Below are 17341 nucleotides of genomic sequence, written 5' to 3'. Positions count from 1 at the left end.
CTCTTTATATTTATAAACAAACCTAATTATATTTATAAATAAACATAATATATAAAATAAAAAATATATATTACATTAAATGTATTAATATATTTATATTTATAAACATGGTACTTCAACGTTTACCATCTAGAAAGACATAATACTTTTTCGTTATTTTATTAATGTCTCTTTATATTTATAAATAAACCTAATTATATTCATAAATATATAATATATTAAATAAAAAATATATATTACATTAAATGTATTAATATTTTTATAAACATGGTACTTCAACGTTTACCATCTAGAAAGACATAATACTTTTTTGTTATTTTTTTAATGTATCTCTTTATATTTATAAATAAACCTAATTATATTCAGAATTATATTTATAAATAAACATAATATATTAAAAAATATATATTACATTAAATGTATTGATATATTTATATTAATACACATTGTACTTTAACATTTACCATCTAGAAACACATAATACTTTTTCGTTTTTTTTAATGTATCTCTATAAATAAACCTACTTATTTTCATAAAAATATATATAACATACTAAATAAAAATAGAAATATTTAAATAAATATTTCTGAAACTTAATATTATAAACACATGGTACTTCAAAGTATACATCTAGAAACATTGTAAAATCATGGTACTTTTTTGTAAATGTCATGTATCTGTTTATATTTATAAATAAACCTAATTTTATAAACATATCCCTGGTGGTTCAGTAGGTAATAATAGGTCAGTAACTAATGCACTCTCAAAAATTAGCATAAAAAAATGACATGCAAGTATAAAGACAGTGGAAAGCATTAAACGTTTAATAAAGTCTCTGTAATTAAACAGTTTTAACCACAGAAACACTTTTAATGGAATGCAACACAAATCAAACATACATCATTCTCTCTCAACACACAGATAACAGTCATGTTACTAAAATTAATTCATATTCAGAACAAAACAGATAATTAATCTGAAACTCTGGTCTTTTGGCACCCTTGTGATATGGTCTTAATTTCAAAACACTATTTGAGACTGAATTAAAGGTCCCATCAAAATACATTCTGTAAAATTACACCAAGCTTTTCATAGTTTTTCTTCTTAACCTATAACTCAACAAGATATAGCAACCATTTGATTTCTGACAGATGCTCTGACAGTGAGTAGCTGCACAAAATCCTCTGTTTAGCGGAGCAAAACTGAGCCCAAATAGACAAGTGTTGTCCTCTGTTTCTGAATCCGATGGCTGATCTCATGACAGTGCTGAGCTGTTCTGTCCTGTCGATGTCAATCTTTATGGGATTTTCCTTTGGGCTTTTCATCGTAAGACACGCCGTACTCGTTCACTCTGGTTTTGTCCACTGGATAGAGCCTGAAAAACATCAACATCGAGTTTAAAATCAGTTCAACATCAACGTCAGACTGAGGAAGAGGGTCCTCACCATCTCTGATACAGGTATACGAGGAACACCACGTCATCTCTGAAACACGCCAGCCGGTGTGACGTGGGCATGGTGATGATGAACGCAAACACGTCGTCGATAAACGTATTGAAAGCCTGGTGAGAAAAACAAGTGTCAGAATTAAAAGGAAACTAGGCCTCAATTAATCAGACAAGCAATGATCTTCAATTTTTAGTCAATATTACTCAATTAATGCATTTAAATTGTTTTATTAAATTGATAGATTTTATCTGAAACTGAACTGTATATATTATATACACACACACACACATATATATATAAAATATGAGGACAATTTAACCACTTAAATTTAAATTTCACAAGATAACAGAAGAACTCAGTATCATAAATTATGATAAATTAAGAAAAACATTGCATTTTGTTCAGCCATTATTATGTCATTTTATTAAAAAAATATTCTTTAAAATATTTAAAATAATGTACAATAATATAAAAATATGGAGAATTTTTACACAGAAAACAACAGGTATTATTTTCTGGCAGTTTTCATACCAGCAGTTTTTATACTGGTTGCATAGAAAAAGAGTTTATAGTTAAAAATGAAAAATAATTAAAAGAACAAATGAAATAAATATTTTATATACATAAAAAAAATATATACATATATTATATACACACATATATATATATATATATATATTATATACACATATATATATATATATATATATATATATATATATATATATATATATATATATATTATATACACATATATATATATATATATATAAAATTTTATATCTGCCAAAACAAATATTGCCTCTGATATATCATGCATTATTAATGCAAACGGCATCATAAAACTATGAATGATTGTCTCACCTTGTACATAAAGGCTTTCCAGGGCAGATGAGCGACTGATTTAAGCTGTGAAAACAAATGCATTGAATTACAATCTCAAACATGCATCAAGCATCATATCATGATTCTGAATACTCAACAAACCTTGTAATTTACAAAGAGTTGAGGCAGCATGAAGAGGAATCCAAAGGCGTACACTCCTGAATGACAACAACGACATCAATTCATGTTTCTAAATGATTAAATCAGTCAGATAAAAATACAAAATGACACTTACCGTTGACTAAACTGTTAATAATCCATGAGTACCAGCTGTGGAAACACATCAATTATTAATCATTTGTGCATGTGAAACACCTCAAATATGTTTTTCAGCAAATCAGGCCATGAACATGTTCATGTGACTCTTCACCTTTTGTACTTGACAAACACGAGAGCGTAAACCGCCCCGCCGACACACAGAGGATACAGCAGATAGGACAGATACTTCATCGCCTGCTCGGAGAAACAACATTGAAAAATAACATCTGCGATATCAAAACATAATCATACGGTTGAGTCCTGGATGAAGCTTGTTCTCACCAGTGTGTCATAATGTTCTGTTCGCTTCTCAGATTCATCCAATTTCCCAAACTGAAGGATAGATCGGGAACAATTCACAGTTAGAGAATAATCAGTGTTAACTTTGATTCAGAGCACGAAAGAAAAGAAACAATAAAGGTTTACCAGGAATGTGGGAGTCAAGCCTCTCCATATGACGTGGATTTTAAAAGCCTTTTTCACTTTCCACACCTGAAATAAAACAAGTACAAAGACCTTAAAATATACAAACACAAGAGCTGTAAGTGTATGCCCATTATGTCCGGAAAGAAATCTGCACAGAAAGAACAAAAAACACGAGTGAGATCTGACTGTACCTCTATCAGAGAGCCGATTCCAGCGGGAATCAGAACCAGGAGACTCGTCTGCTCATCCAGCAGATACAGGAAGATCACGATGGTGCTGAAACATCTCCACAGCACTGAGACACACACAAACACACACATCAACACAAACTCACACTAAACCACATCCAACTATATGATATATGCAAACAAACTGATCAGGTGATGAGTGATGCAAACCATGTCTGATTATCATACACATTTATAAATAAAAATAAAATGGAACAATTAAAAAAAAATTATGAAACTGTATATACTCTGAGGACAATTTAATACATATTATTATATTAATAAAATAATAGAAATATTACATAATGTTTGTATTTTATAAATATCATATAATTATATAATATTTATATATTTATGTGTATGTGTATATTATATATATATATATATAATTTATTTACAGTTATTATGTATAATATACATACTTCAGGACAATTTAACCACTTAAATTTATATTTCACAATAACAGAGATATTAAAAAATTATGAAGCTGGATAAACTTTGAGGATAAACATTACATTATTTTATACTATATAATAATATTTTAATACATATTTATATTTTTGAAAAATATGTAATTTTATATACAATTATATATTACAATTATAAAAAAATTAATTAATCTATATCTGAAACTATATACTTTGAGGACAATTTAATACATATTATTATATTAATAAAATAATAGAAATATTACATAATGTTTGTATTGTATAAATACTAATATAAATTTATAATATTTATATATTTACGTGTATGTGTGTATGCATGTATTATATATATAAAATGTATACAATTTATTAAGTTATTATGTATAAAATACATACTTCAGGACAATTTAACCACTTAAATTTATATTTCACAATAACAGAGATATAAAAGAATTTTGTACTCAGTATTATATAAATTAAAATATATTGTAAAATGTTATTGCATTTTGTTTCATTTATGAAAAGGTCACTCATTTGAACATATTTGCAATACCATAAAACCTTTCACTTCCTCAACAATACTTTGCATGTATTACAGACATGTAAATCAGTGTTGTGAAGGAGGGTTATTGTTCACAGACCTGCTTTGCTCGACATCCCAACCATGCTCTTCTTGTGTTTCCAGAAACTGATGTCATTTTTGAATGCCAGAAAGTCAAACAAAAGCTGGACAAAAACACAGCAATGTTTGAATGCGGTGAAACGTAAACCCGCTCAGAGTCAGCAGTATGAACATGATTAACAACATGATGCATCTCAGTGTAAAACACATGAACTTACATGGAAGGCGGCCACGAAGAAGGTGAGGGCGAGGAAATACAGGTTGGTGTCCACAAATATTCCCTTGATTTCATCCGCATCCTTTTCAGTGAAGCCTAAAGTGCAAAGAAATATATCCCTGTGACTTTTATTTTCAATATTAAGTGTTTATCAGTCAGATAAATAAACTATATGACTTGATGGACATATCATTTATCTAAATGAATAATAATTAATACTTTTAAGGCCATGCAATCAATCAGGTAATATTTTTTATTTTTATGTTTGAAAACATCTATTAAAATCATTGAGGCCCTCATTTTCACATCAAAACCATTTAATCATGATAAATTCGCTTTAACACAGCCTCACATGGTTTATTGCATTAATTACCCACAAGTCAGCAGATTCTTACCAAACTGCTGCAGTGAATAAACGGCGTCCTGCATATGGATCCAGAAGCGCAGTTTCCCCAGAGCGATGGAGTCGTACGAGATGGTCAGGGGCAGTTCAGTGGTGCTGCTGTTGATTTCCTGCAGTAAACACATCAACACTCAGTGTGCACCTTCACTACAGGCTAGAAATCAGAGAATTAAAAGGTGCAGTACCATTAAATCCTTCACTCGGTTACTGAGCTCATCTACAAACAGCAGCGGCAGGTAAATCATCTTCTTGCCATTCTGATATCTGCAGACAAAAAGGTCATTGTGAATTAGAGGCAAACCAAATTCTTATATCACATTTTAAGATAGCTGTCATCGTCTGAAAAACTGTATTATCGCACAGTTCTGTATACAAAGTTCGATATATCCACATACATACAGTGCACTTTAATTTAACAATATACTATACAGCAAATCTCAAATGCATGGTTTTTTTTTTTTATTTGGTCGCTATAATATCACCCAGCTCTCTAGTGTTGAATACATTATAGTATGTCCAACTTTACTCACATAAATACAGTATATTACTGTTATAGAGTGCAATATACCATATAAAATTTGCTTGTATCGGCGCAAAATTTAACTATATAACCCAGCTCTAATCTGCGACTATAAGGCATGAAGGTATTAGGATATTATCAACATTGACATCATGACAGTTTTGGAAGAATGTGTATTGTAAAAAGCACTATACCAATAAATTTGACTTGACATTAATCACTTTATATGTTTTTAATGTGATTTTACAGTGAAAATAGCGATAGATTCTATTTACACTATGCAAAAATAGCAGTTTTTCTTTGCAATAAGTGTAAACAGCAGATATGTTATTTATACTTATAAGTAGTGGCAGATACTTTTTGCAGGTATGCAATAATAACAGAGTGTAAATGATTATATTTATTAGATTATTAAATGGATGCCACCTTATTGGGACAATAAAGTCCTCCCTACACCTACCCCTAACCAATAAACACTATTATTAAACACACATTAGACACTTTATTTCCACTTTTCAAATATTTTCTTTATTTATATTGAAAATAAATGCCTTTCTGATCTGATATGTGATGGAAAAAGGGAGTAGAGCTTATTCGAACTTGGGTCGATTTGCGTCAAAACATTCTGTCATGCGCCTTACCCCCTACACTATTGCTACTGTTGGTAATCCAGGATCTTCTGTAATTTTGTCTGGGCCAACCAGACGTCAGTGGGCGGAGTTAGTGTAAATAGCCTCTGCACTTAGTGTAAATGGACACTCTAATTGTTTTATCTTTAAAAGTGCAGCTGGGTGTGGAGTGTATAATACGAAGGACCCTGACAGACTCACACTCTCATGTAGCGGTGCACGTCTCCAGGCAGGGCCTCTCTGTCAAACTGGAAGTTCTCGGACACCACGTTCAGGGTCAGACGGGAACGCCAGTGAGAAACGGGGCGGTCCAGCTCGGAGTCGCTGCTCTGCTTTTGCTGATCCAGTTTCTGTATAGCATTCGGATTCATTTATATAATGTAAATAGACGCATGGAAACACAACTCGGGTGCAGGAAGTGGGCGTCAGCTCACCTGCGGGTCGTCCTGTCCCGTGATCAGGCTGATCTCCGGAGGTTTCGGCAACATGTATGTGGTCAGTTGCGTGACTAAATGCACCTGGTGCGGATCCTGCCATGGCGTGACTCCAGCCTGGTGCAGGAACACCATAGCGTACAGCGTCCCATTCTTGCGTGTCTTCTTGGGCAAAGACACGTTAATTAACCTTAAAAAGACAGAAGTACAACTGTGAGTATGCAGTAGTATATGGACAAGAATGCAGAGTAACAGTGATATGATGAGTTATTATGTCTACTAGATCATGTCGTCTTTACCTCTCAAACCGGGTGTTCACATCAAACTCTTCCTCTCTGTGGATCAGACTGTGTCCTCCATCAGCGTTCGGTCTCAATGCAGTGTAGATGCTGAGCTGATGAAACACGTCCAGAATATCACTGTTATTGCACGTGTTATATGTGTAAAAATATATTCTGTACTGTATAATGTTGATTATATATGTCTGCTAACTGAGGTCCGGGACATGTTTAGAGAAAAAACATTTATAAAATATAAAGCTAATAAAAATAATACTGAGGGAATTATTTTTTTTTTAAATATAAAAAAGAAAAAAAGAAAATAAATAATTGTATTTTTATTTTAGTTAATGTATTTTTAATGTATTATATATATATATATATATATATATATATATATATATATATATATAAGTAATTAAATAATTTAAAAGTAAATGAATAAATAAGTAAAAATAAAGTAAAAAAATTATGAAAAATAAAAAATAAGAAAAAATAAAAAATAAATCATTAAAAATAAAGAAAGAATTAAAAATGTATGATGTTATGTTATATATTATGTGTTGTTATGACAGTTATTACATTTTGGAAAAATTTTTTAAATAGGGTTAAAATAAAATAAATAAGAATTTTAAGAATAAGAATAAGAAAGATTAAAATAAATAGATAAACAAATAAAAATTGTTTTAAAATAAAATAAATATATAAATAAAAAATATATAAGTTTAGATGAATAAAAATAATGAAATATATAAATAAACATAAATAAGTACAAATTAAATAAATATATTAATTAATAAAAAAGTAAATAAAAATGAGATGAAAAGAAATAGATACATCAAATAAAAATTGCATTAAAATAAAATAAAAAATAGATTCAAATGTAAAAAAATAGATTAATTAAAATTACATTAAAATATATAAATAATATATTGATTATTGAAATTAATAATAAATAATCAAACGAACATCTAACATTGCTGTGCTACAATGAGCAGAAAATATGAAATAAGTAACTTAATAGAAACTAAATATTTTCCAATTAATATTTTTGACATATTTATAATATTCATTTTTCGCAGTATAAATTTAGTCTATAATAAAATTATACTTTATAAACTATATAAATTAAATTCTTAAAATGAAGATGATCATATTTGGGGGTCTGTGTGGCATCTAAAAGATTGAAAACCCCTTTATATATATATATATATATATATATATATATATATATATATATATATATATATATATATATATATAAACATTTAATATTATTTATATTAATTATTAATAATCATCCTTTTCATGTGGCATTGTGTCCATCCATAAAGACCTGCTTAGGCCTAGTTTAACATGAATTGTTTAAAAGATAACTTGTGAACACTCAGATATGACAGCAGCACATGACAGTCTCACCTGCAGTCGAGGTTTTCCGGCCAGGTAAGGGGAGATACAGTTGTCGGTTTTGGGTTTTTCACAAGGTTTCGTGTAAACTATCCCATACATGACCCAACATGTGTGCAGCACATACAGGAGGAAGACCCCCACGATGAGGCTCGTGAACGAGGTTTTAGGAAACATCATGAGCGCATCAATGACAGTCGAGAGCGAATGCTGCCGATCAACATGCTGTTTGATGCGGAAAATAAAGATGAAGAGCAGGATGAGATCAGCTGTCAATCAGTCCTGATGCACAGCCATTAACACACGTCACTCTAAATCCACACATTAACATCGTTTATAACATCTGCAGCGTGTTATCCTGAAGTTTGATCCGGTTTTCACTCCAGCATCCTCAGAAATCCCGTGTAAACTCATCGGTGATTCCTCATGATAAAGCGCGCGCGTTTAATTTCTTTGATTTATCCCTCGATACACTTTTGACGTGATGTTTCAATGAGCGCTCACTTCCGGGATTCACTTCCTGTTACAGGGTTGCCAGATTTGTTCAATTCAATTTTTGAATATTAAGGGGCGGTTTCCCGGACAGGGTTTAAATTAAGACAGGATAGGCCTTAATCTAGAATAGTTAATCATGACTTTCGGAAACACAGATTAAGTACAGATTAATAAAACCTGGACTATGGAGTCCTGAATTAAAATAAACTAGATTTAAAACCAATTGTGCTAATCTGATAGCATGAGAGAGGTTTCCTGTAAAACATGGAATGAACCAAGAAAAGCTTAAAATTGCATGGAATGCAGAAGCAAATACAAGGAAAACAATGGCAGCAGTAAAATGGTGCGTTCAAGTCATGTCGGAAAGATCGTATTTACGAGCAGAACCGACATGAACGCCACCATAATGTCGTAAATACCAGTGGGAAGCTCGTAATTTTCTTTAAGCTCCGATCTGTACGAGTTGGGGGCGTGTCAGTCAGAAACATAGCGAAATACCACAATACCTGCAGGTATTTAGCAGTGACATTGTCAGGCTTTTCTATTTACAACGAAGTAAGCTGATTCCCAGCTAAAAATATGATAGCATCACAGTATAAAAATGTAATATGTAACAATAAAGTTTACAATGGCTTCATAAATGAATTAAAAAACATAAAAAGCAACATACAACTAATGCACACAAGTGTTATTTTGTGTAATTCATTTAGAGAAGGCACACCGCCATTATACTCCGAGGAAAGTGACTTGAACGCACCTACCGTCGTACACACGACTTCCCACCTCGTAAATACGAACTTCCCAAGAGGACTTGAACGCACCAAAAGACTGCAATCCAAAAATAATGACTTATATAGTGATGGCTAAATAACGACTTATAGTGATGGCTGATTTCAAAACACTGCTTCAGGAAGCTTCAGAGCATAATGAATCAGCGTATCGAATCAGCTGTTCGGAGCGCCAGAGTCACGTGATTTCAGCCGTTTGGCGGTTTGACACACGATCTGAATCATGATTCGACACAGAAGAATCATAACACTCCGAATCTTCATGAAGCAGTGTTTTGAAATCGGCCATCACTATATAAGTCAATGTTTTGTTTTTATGGTGCACCAAAAATATTCTCGTCGCTTTATAATATTAATATTGAACCACTGTACTCACATGAACCGATTTAAATATGTTTTTAGTACATTAATGGATCTTGAGAGAGGAAATGTCATTGCTTCCTATGCAGGCCTCACTGAGCCATCGGATTTCATCAAAAATATCTTAATTTGTGTTCTGAAGATTAACGAAGGTCTTACGGGTGTGGAACGGCATGAGGGTGATTAATAAATGACAGAATTTTTGGGTGAACTAACCCTTTAAATTGAAGCAATCACATTTGAACCAAAAACAATGGTGTTAAATCAAAATAAATTATTTAAATAAAGTGAACTGCATCAAAAGAAATTTTTTTTATATATATATATAAAAACACACACAGTGTATTTCAATATCTATATACATCCAAGTAATATATGTGTCTTCTTTGAAACACAATGTTAATCTGAAGTTAAATTTAATTTAAGCCTGAGTTTAGCTCTAGTCTTCCTCCAGGAAATCAGCTTATTAAACTCTGGACTACACTAAGTCTAGGACTATTTTAAACCATGACAGAGAAAGCAGATTTCTGTTAATCTGGTTTAAAGGGCCATTTTATTCTAGGACGAGGTCTAATCTCTGTCCGGGAAACCGCCCCTAAATGTTTTGGCCAAATTAATAAAAGCAAGTTTAAAAGCTGTTTATTGTGACGCGTACTCATAGGCCCATAATCTAGCCGTTCATATAAAGACTTTTAAGTGTATTATTAAAAATAAAAAATATATAATAAACACAGTTTAACTTAATGTTATTCACATATTTTTTTATTTAAGATTAAAGATACATATAATTAAATATTTTATATGTATCTTCTATTATGTGAATGATTTTGGGTGTGTAGTTTTTTAATTTTTTTTTTTTTTATTGAATATTAACAAGAACAAGATGTAGTTTACAAACAAGAGTACATATAACCATACATGTCAGGGGTAACATAAAACAGAAAATAAAAAACAAAAAAAGAATAAAAATGGCATTTTACATGAAAAAAATTGTATCTATTTATGTATTGCTTTCAAGTTTTTGCTTTTGGATATTGTATCTAAATATATTTTAATATCTATTTTAAATTCTTCAAAATTTGGCATTTTTTTTAGTCCAATTGACTTTATGACTATAGTAACAGGCAATTATAATAATGAAATCAAATATAAACAGAATACTTCTATCACCATCAAATGAAAAACATTTTAGCATAACATCAATTTCTTCAAAGTTAACAAGCATCATGGTTTTTCTTTGTAAGAGTTGGGACACTCCCAAAATAAATGATTTTTTTCGGTGTGTAGTGGCAACACTTGCGTCGATGATTCTGCTTCCGTTTCGCACAGGAAGTGATTCCACTCATCATAGCTCCAGTGGCGTCCGACGCTTTTCTGTCGTTTTGCGCTACAATTTTTTCTCACTTTGGTGGAGGATTTACTCTCAAAGTCCACCGCCAGCATGAAACTCGTCAGGTAATAAACATCTATAGGTCTCATATAATCAATATGCATAAAGTATCTGCTGCGACATGTGATGTAATTTAATGGATGGAGTCAGATTTGATGTAGCTGTTGGTTAGCTGTTAGCATCAACGGGCGGGAATGAATGAATGTGTGTTTGTTTGTTTGAGTTTCTGTCTCATTACTGCCGTGTTTTAAACACAACGGTGTGTTTAATTAATAGTTCGTGGGATTATCCTTAGATTTATGAAATTATGCATTTGGAAGATTAGTTTGTAGATGCTGGGCCTTAAAATCTAACAAATGCAGGAACAGAAACATCCACTTTTAAATGCAGTATGCAATATGCAAAATACATATTTGCTATTAGGCAAATATTATATAATTAAGACAAAGTGGAGAGGTTTAAAGTACAATTTCTCATTTCTATTTTGGTTTCTAGCAATCAAATTCACTACAACAAAAATGAGTCTGAAAATGCTTTAAATGTGATCTGTACTGCTGTTTGTTGTTGTGATGAGTATTTTAGTCATTGTTTCTGATTGTGATCCTGCAGGTTTTTGATGAAACTGAGCCATGAAACAGTCACCATTGAGCTGAAGAATGGCACACAGGTCCATGGCACCATTACAGGTAATTATGATTCAAAATAATGCTAATAAGTGAGAGAAATAAGAATTTTTACACCAGTGTCAAGGTATTTACTTCAAGTTTGTTTTTATGGGGAATTCTTAAAGGGATAGTTCACCCAAAAATTAACATTATTCCATAATTTACCCACCCTCAAGCTATCCTAGGTGCATATGACTACTTCATTCAGCCAAACACAAACAGTTGTATTAAAAAAAATCCTGGCTCTTCAAGGCTTTATGGCAATGAATAGTTTTTGAAAACTCAAAAAGCAAGTCCTTTCATCATAAAAATGATCCATATGTCTCTAGGGGTTAATAAAAGCCTTCTGAAGCGATGCATTGTTGTAAGAAAAATATTCATATTGAAACCTTATAAACAATAACCACTGGCTTCCAAGAACTGCTGTACGCGAGTCAAGTTCTGGCGGAAGAGTGAACTCCGAACCGACGTAGGCCAGAGGTCTCCAAACTCGGCCCTTGGAGGGCTGCTGTCCTGCAAAGTTTAGCTCCAACCCCAATTAAGCACACCTGAACCAGCTGATCAACGTCTCACCTGGCATGTAAGAAACATTCAAACAGGTGTGTTGGAGCTAAACTCTGCAGGAAAATTGCCTTCCAGAACTGAGTTTGGAGACCTCTGATGTAGGCATAGCATGAGCTTGTGTGAGAATTGATGAATATGGAAACACAGAGGATAGAGCAAAACAAAACAGGTCAAGAATTGGAAGTCTAAAATGAGAAGTTTTAAAGAAAAATTGAGGATTTCAATATAGGAGAAGAGGAGCTACGTCAGGTCAGAGGTCACTCTTCCGCCGAATCTTGACTCTTTTCAAGCCGGATTTACACTGCACATGTCTGCAGTATGTTACGGCACCGACGCTGCCACTATACACGTCAATGCTTGTTTACACCATGGCACGTTTCAGAAGCTTGCCACGCCACTTCGCTAAAGATAGGCGCCAAGTCCAAGCCGTGCAGTTCAAACACAAAGTCGAAATAATCACCCTGTGTAGACTCGCACTCATATTTCGCATCACTAGGAGGCCAGAAATTGAAAAGGTTATTCGAAGTTGAAAAACTTAAATCTATCATCCTTGTCATCATAACAGGACTTTTAAGTGTATTAACTTCGTCTATAGGCTACAGCAAAACAAAGTAGGGCATATTAATAAACACAATTAAACTGGACAAAATATAACAATTAGCCATTAAAAACACAAAAAATCAAGGAAAACAACTTAGGAAAGGCAAATCTCATGGTCTCACGAATCTAGCGGCTTCACTTCTGAAATGCTCCTAGTTTGAGTTGAAGCCGCGTAGAGGACGCAACAAAACCTCGCCGGAGCCATAATGTGCCGCAGACATATGCAGTGTAAACAAGGTGTAACTCCTGAAGTCATATTGATTACTTTTATGATGGATGGATGGATGGATGGATGACCTTCTTGGAGCTTCAGAATCTCAGGCACTATTCAGTGCCATTACAAAGCTGGGTCGAGTCACCTTTATTTATATAGTGCTTTTCACAATGCAGATTGTGTCAAAGCAGCTTTACGGTGATAACTGGTAAATAATTTTGGCTGCACAGCAGCAGAAGAGCGAGAATATTATTTAATATAACTGATTGTGTTCGTCTGAAAGAAGATAGTAATATACACCTAGGATGGCTTGAGGGTGAGTAAATCATGGGATAATTTAGATTTTTGTGTGAACTATCTCCAAGTTGAACGATGGCTTTATACTTTCTCTTTGAATCCTATGAACAGGTGTGGACGTCAGTATGAACACTCACCTCAAAGCTGTGAAGATGACCCTCAAAAACAGAGAACCCACTCAGCTGGAGTCTCTCAGTATCCGTGGAAACAACATCCGCTATTTCATCCTGCCCGACAGTCTTCCTCTGGACACGCTGCTGGTCGACATCGAGCCTAAAGTCAAGTCAAAGAAGAGAGAGGCTGGTGAGTTACGGAAATATCTTTGAAACTCAGGCATTTATTGATTGTCTATGAAAAACAATTACACATTTTCCTTGCCTTTCTTGCAGTTGCTGGCCGCGGTCGAGGAAGAGGACGGGGTCGTGGCAGAGGAAGAGGACGTGGCCGCGGCGGGCCGAGGAGATGAATCTCTTAAGTACATTAGTGGGCTTTGTACAGCATTTTTTTGTTCTTTATTTTGAGAATATTTTGATTCTGACTTGTTTGCGTTTTGTACATTAAATTCATTTCTTTTGAAAGCTGTTTTGAGTCTTTTGTTCAAGTGCTGCTGAACTGTTATAAGGCAGTGATGTTTCTGGTTATTTTTCTACATATCAATAAACTGCTCTATTGAACTTTATTTGTGTGCTGAAGAAAGTTGTTTTACTTAAAAAAAATAATAAAATAGCCAGCGTTGGTCTTTATTATTATAATAATAATATCAAAAGTGAGTTTAAACAATGCCTAAATGAGTTGTCTGTTTAGTTTATACTGTGTATTTACTAAAGTTGCTGCTGAAAATCTCTCTGCTCACCACCACATATCTTGAGTTTGCTGTTCATGGGAAATCTGGAAATACAATGGTATTTTAATAATATAATTTCTATGGCTAAGACTTTTCTGGCTATCCAAAAACGAGATACTTTTGAATGCAGGCTTATATATTATTGATGCGCAAAAATATTAATTCAGGGATCCAAAATGACTGGAAATGTCCTGAAGCTTTGTTTTAATAAAAATTTGTGTGAACTGTGTAAGCAAAAGCGGGACTTTTATTTTGAATATTGTGGTCGTGACGCCGCAGGGGTCAGTTCTGGATAGGAAATCTCATTTTAACGAGTCGAGGTCCATTCAGATTTTTTTTGTGTGGTGTTCAAAATGCTAATCATTTGTTAATTATTAATTTGTATTTTTTTTCTTTAAAATATTGTGAATTAAATCGTTCCCACCTCACAGTTTTCTTCTTGTGAAATCTGCCGAGTCATTCATTCTAAAGAGTCGACTCACGAGAACCATTTCCAGAGCGAAGGTTAAAAAACCCTCAGGGTTTGTTTTTTAAAGCGCTTCTGTGATTCGACCTGTCGCGTTTTCTTGGTGAAGATGTCATCCAGAGGTTGTTTTCTGTATTTTGCTTATGGCAGTAATTTACTGAAAGAGAGACTGCAACTGAAAAACCCATCAGCTGTCTTTCACTCCGTCGGCAGGATACAGGTAAACAAACACAATATTTGATGAAAAATAACCATCATATTCAGTTAATGAACGGACATAAGCACATAGAACGACAAACTTATAGACGTTAGAAGTCTAGTACCATGTTACTAGTGAGTTAACTGCGGTAAAATGTGTGGAGAAACTGCATTGCCACCACTGTCATAAAAATAACTAAAATTAAATAGAAATGTTTTGTAAGAAAAGGGCATTCTGAAACAATCTTTACCATGGTAAATTTGTGTGCCTTTATATATATATATATATATATATATATATATATATGAAAAAATTAAGAGACCACTTAACATTGATTTCTGATTCTGAACTTGGAGTGGTCTCTTAATTTTTTTCCAGAGCTGTATATATATATATATATATATATATATATATATATATATATATATAAGTTATGTCTAAATTATATTATTTGTAAATTATGTAAATTATTTAGTTTCTATTATACCAATTAAATGTTTCTATCCGTCATAGCACTTCACGAGTAGATATTTATTTACATCTTGTTTTTTTATTTATTTTAATCTATTTTTAATTTTAATAATTTTTATTTTAAGTAGTTTTCTGTTTAAAACAAATGGCTCTTTAAACATTCTGTAAATAATGTGTGTTGTACTCACAAACAAAAAAAGTATCATAATACATCATGACGTTTGAAGTACCTTGAAATACATTGTACACATAACCATAGAACGCAAATATGTTACTCATACAGTATTGTGGTATATATCACAGTCTTGTAAGGGTTGTACTGTATCTCAGGACTACAGGCTGAATTTCGGTCTTTGGGGCGACTGCACTGACTGCGCTTGGCACGGTGGAGTCGCCACAATAGAGGAGAGTGAAGGAGACGAGGTGTGGGGGGTCGTGTGGAGGATAGACAACCAAAACCTGCACAGTTTAGACCGGTGAGATCACCTGGGAAAACACTCTTTCATCTTTAAAGATCATAACCTTTTGTATTATGGTCAGTATTGTATTGGATGCTGCACCATTTCCACAGGACAAAAAAAAAAACACAAAAAATCAACTCAAATCAGTATTTCATGTCCATTTATTTTTTTTGTAAGCAGCTGTGCATCATGCTTGTTTACTGTACATTATCTCCTATATACATATAGTAGAAAAGATAACTGTTTATTACTTTTGTTATAATTAAATACTATACTGGTTAAAAAAAAGAAAAGATATCTGCTTCCTCGTCTGCTTAATCAGATGAACACATACAGGCAAATGCAGATATAGTAACCAATATATTGTGCATCACTATTACACACTGTACAAAGCATGTATATATGTTGGATGTTTTACACAGGAACTAAAATATCTGCATTTAGGCATGTATTTTGTATCTTCATGTTTCAGACAGGAACAGGTTCATGAAGGTGTGTACAGCCCATTAGAGGTCAAAGTGGAAACAAAAGAGGAGCCGCTTCTCTGCCGGACGTACAAGATGAACAATTTCAGACCATGTCCACCTTCACCACAGTATAAAAAGGTACATTTTATTGCCCATCGTGAGCCTGAATGACCAAACCAAAGCATACAGTTTATTTCAAGCGCACAAAGTGAACAACCCACATCTCTGATCAAATATTAAAGTGTTTCAGATGTTCTCAATATAGTTTTCTTTTAATTTATGAGTGACTAGTTGCAATCTGTAACTATCATGAAAAGTGTCAATGAAGAGTGTCATTCATATTGACTGTTTATCTCATTTCATTCTTCATCTAGGTTGTGTGTTTAGGGGCTCAACAGAACAGCTTGCCTCAAAACTACATACAGAAGCTTCTGGCTGTGGAGACAAACAACTACAGCGGCACTTCCATATTGGATCAGATTACAGACATCGAGAAATGACCTGAAGGAAATTGTGTATTTTTACCTTACTTAAGTTAATTAATAATAAATACACATTTTAACCTTTGTGTTAGGTTGAAATCTTTTGTAATATGGTTTAAACAGAAGATAAACAGATTGTTACAAACTATATTATTATGTAAAATGTGGTACCATTACAAATGTCAAAAGAAACAAAAGGTTTGTTAGTTTGACTTTGGATCAAGGATTGGATCATTATAGAAAGTTACACAAACACATCCATGTGTGTCTGTTGTTTGTGATGTGGTTAGGGTTAGGTGGCTCTTTATTCACCAACAGCTGATCCAGAGAAGGTCAGACTAACATCTAATACCTGTAGGTAAAACAAAACCAGTCATATGTGTGTGAAATTACTGC

The 17341-nt window shown here is 33.0% G+C and overlaps 3 protein-coding genes across 5 annotated transcripts; 2 read left to right on the top strand and 1 right to left on the bottom strand.

Moving 5' to 3' along the window:
- Nucleotides 1-813: 813 nt before the first annotated feature.
- clptm1l (CLPTM1 like) lies at nucleotides 814-8678 on the bottom strand. Its single transcript, XM_067411431.1, has 17 exons — nucleotides 8195-8678; nucleotides 6797-6891; nucleotides 6498-6687; nucleotides 6265-6413; nucleotides 5100-5178; nucleotides 4907-5024; nucleotides 4513-4607; nucleotides 4314-4398; nucleotides 3209-3312; nucleotides 3018-3083; nucleotides 2874-2924; nucleotides 2704-2786; nucleotides 2569-2603; nucleotides 2436-2491; nucleotides 2313-2357; nucleotides 1446-1561; nucleotides 814-1375 (listed from the first exon to the last, which is right to left on the bottom strand). Exons 1-17 carry the CDS (start codon nucleotides 8360-8362, stop codon nucleotides 1291-1293), a joined length of 1620 nt encoding a protein of 539 aa, XP_067267532.1. The 5' UTR covers nucleotides 8363-8678; the 3' UTR covers nucleotides 814-1290.
- Nucleotides 8679-11149: 2471 nt separating this feature from the next.
- Nucleotides 11150-14133, top strand: snrpd1 (small nuclear ribonucleoprotein D1 polypeptide). Its single transcript, XM_067412121.1, has 4 exons — nucleotides 11150-11280; nucleotides 11825-11901; nucleotides 13667-13858; nucleotides 13945-14133. Exons 1-4 carry the CDS (start codon nucleotides 11267-11269, stop codon nucleotides 14019-14021), a joined length of 360 nt encoding a protein of 119 aa, XP_067268222.1. The 5' UTR covers nucleotides 11150-11266; the 3' UTR covers nucleotides 14022-14133.
- A 553-nt stretch (nucleotides 14134-14686) lies between these two features.
- ggcta (gamma-glutamylcyclotransferase a) lies at nucleotides 14687-17120 on the top strand. 3 transcript variants are annotated; one of them, XM_067411590.1, is made up of 4 exons: nucleotides 14687-15085; nucleotides 15839-16011; nucleotides 16469-16601; nucleotides 16838-17120. In XM_067411590.1, the coding sequence occupies exons 1-4, from the start codon at nucleotides 14975-14977 to the stop codon at nucleotides 16961-16963; spliced, it is 543 nt and encodes a 180-aa protein (XP_067267691.1). In that variant the 5' UTR covers nucleotides 14687-14974; the 3' UTR covers nucleotides 16964-17120. The 3 variants fall into 3 exon arrangements, with proteins under 3 accessions (XP_067267691.1, XP_067267692.1, XP_067267693.1); XM_067411591.1 differs by having other exon boundaries at nucleotides 15848-16011; nucleotides 16838-17119; XM_067411592.1 differs by having other exon boundaries at nucleotides 15866-16011; nucleotides 16838-17116.
- The last annotated feature ends 221 nt before the right edge of the window (nucleotides 17121-17341 follow it).

The sequence above is a fragment of the Chanodichthys erythropterus genome, chromosome 15 (genome assembly GCF_024489055.1).
Source record: "Chanodichthys erythropterus isolate Z2021 chromosome 15, ASM2448905v1, whole genome shotgun sequence".
In the NCBI taxonomy this organism is placed as follows: Eukaryota; Metazoa; Chordata; class Actinopteri; order Cypriniformes; family Xenocyprididae; genus Chanodichthys; species Chanodichthys erythropterus.
This window is presented reverse-complemented; position numbering and strand designations above follow the sequence as displayed.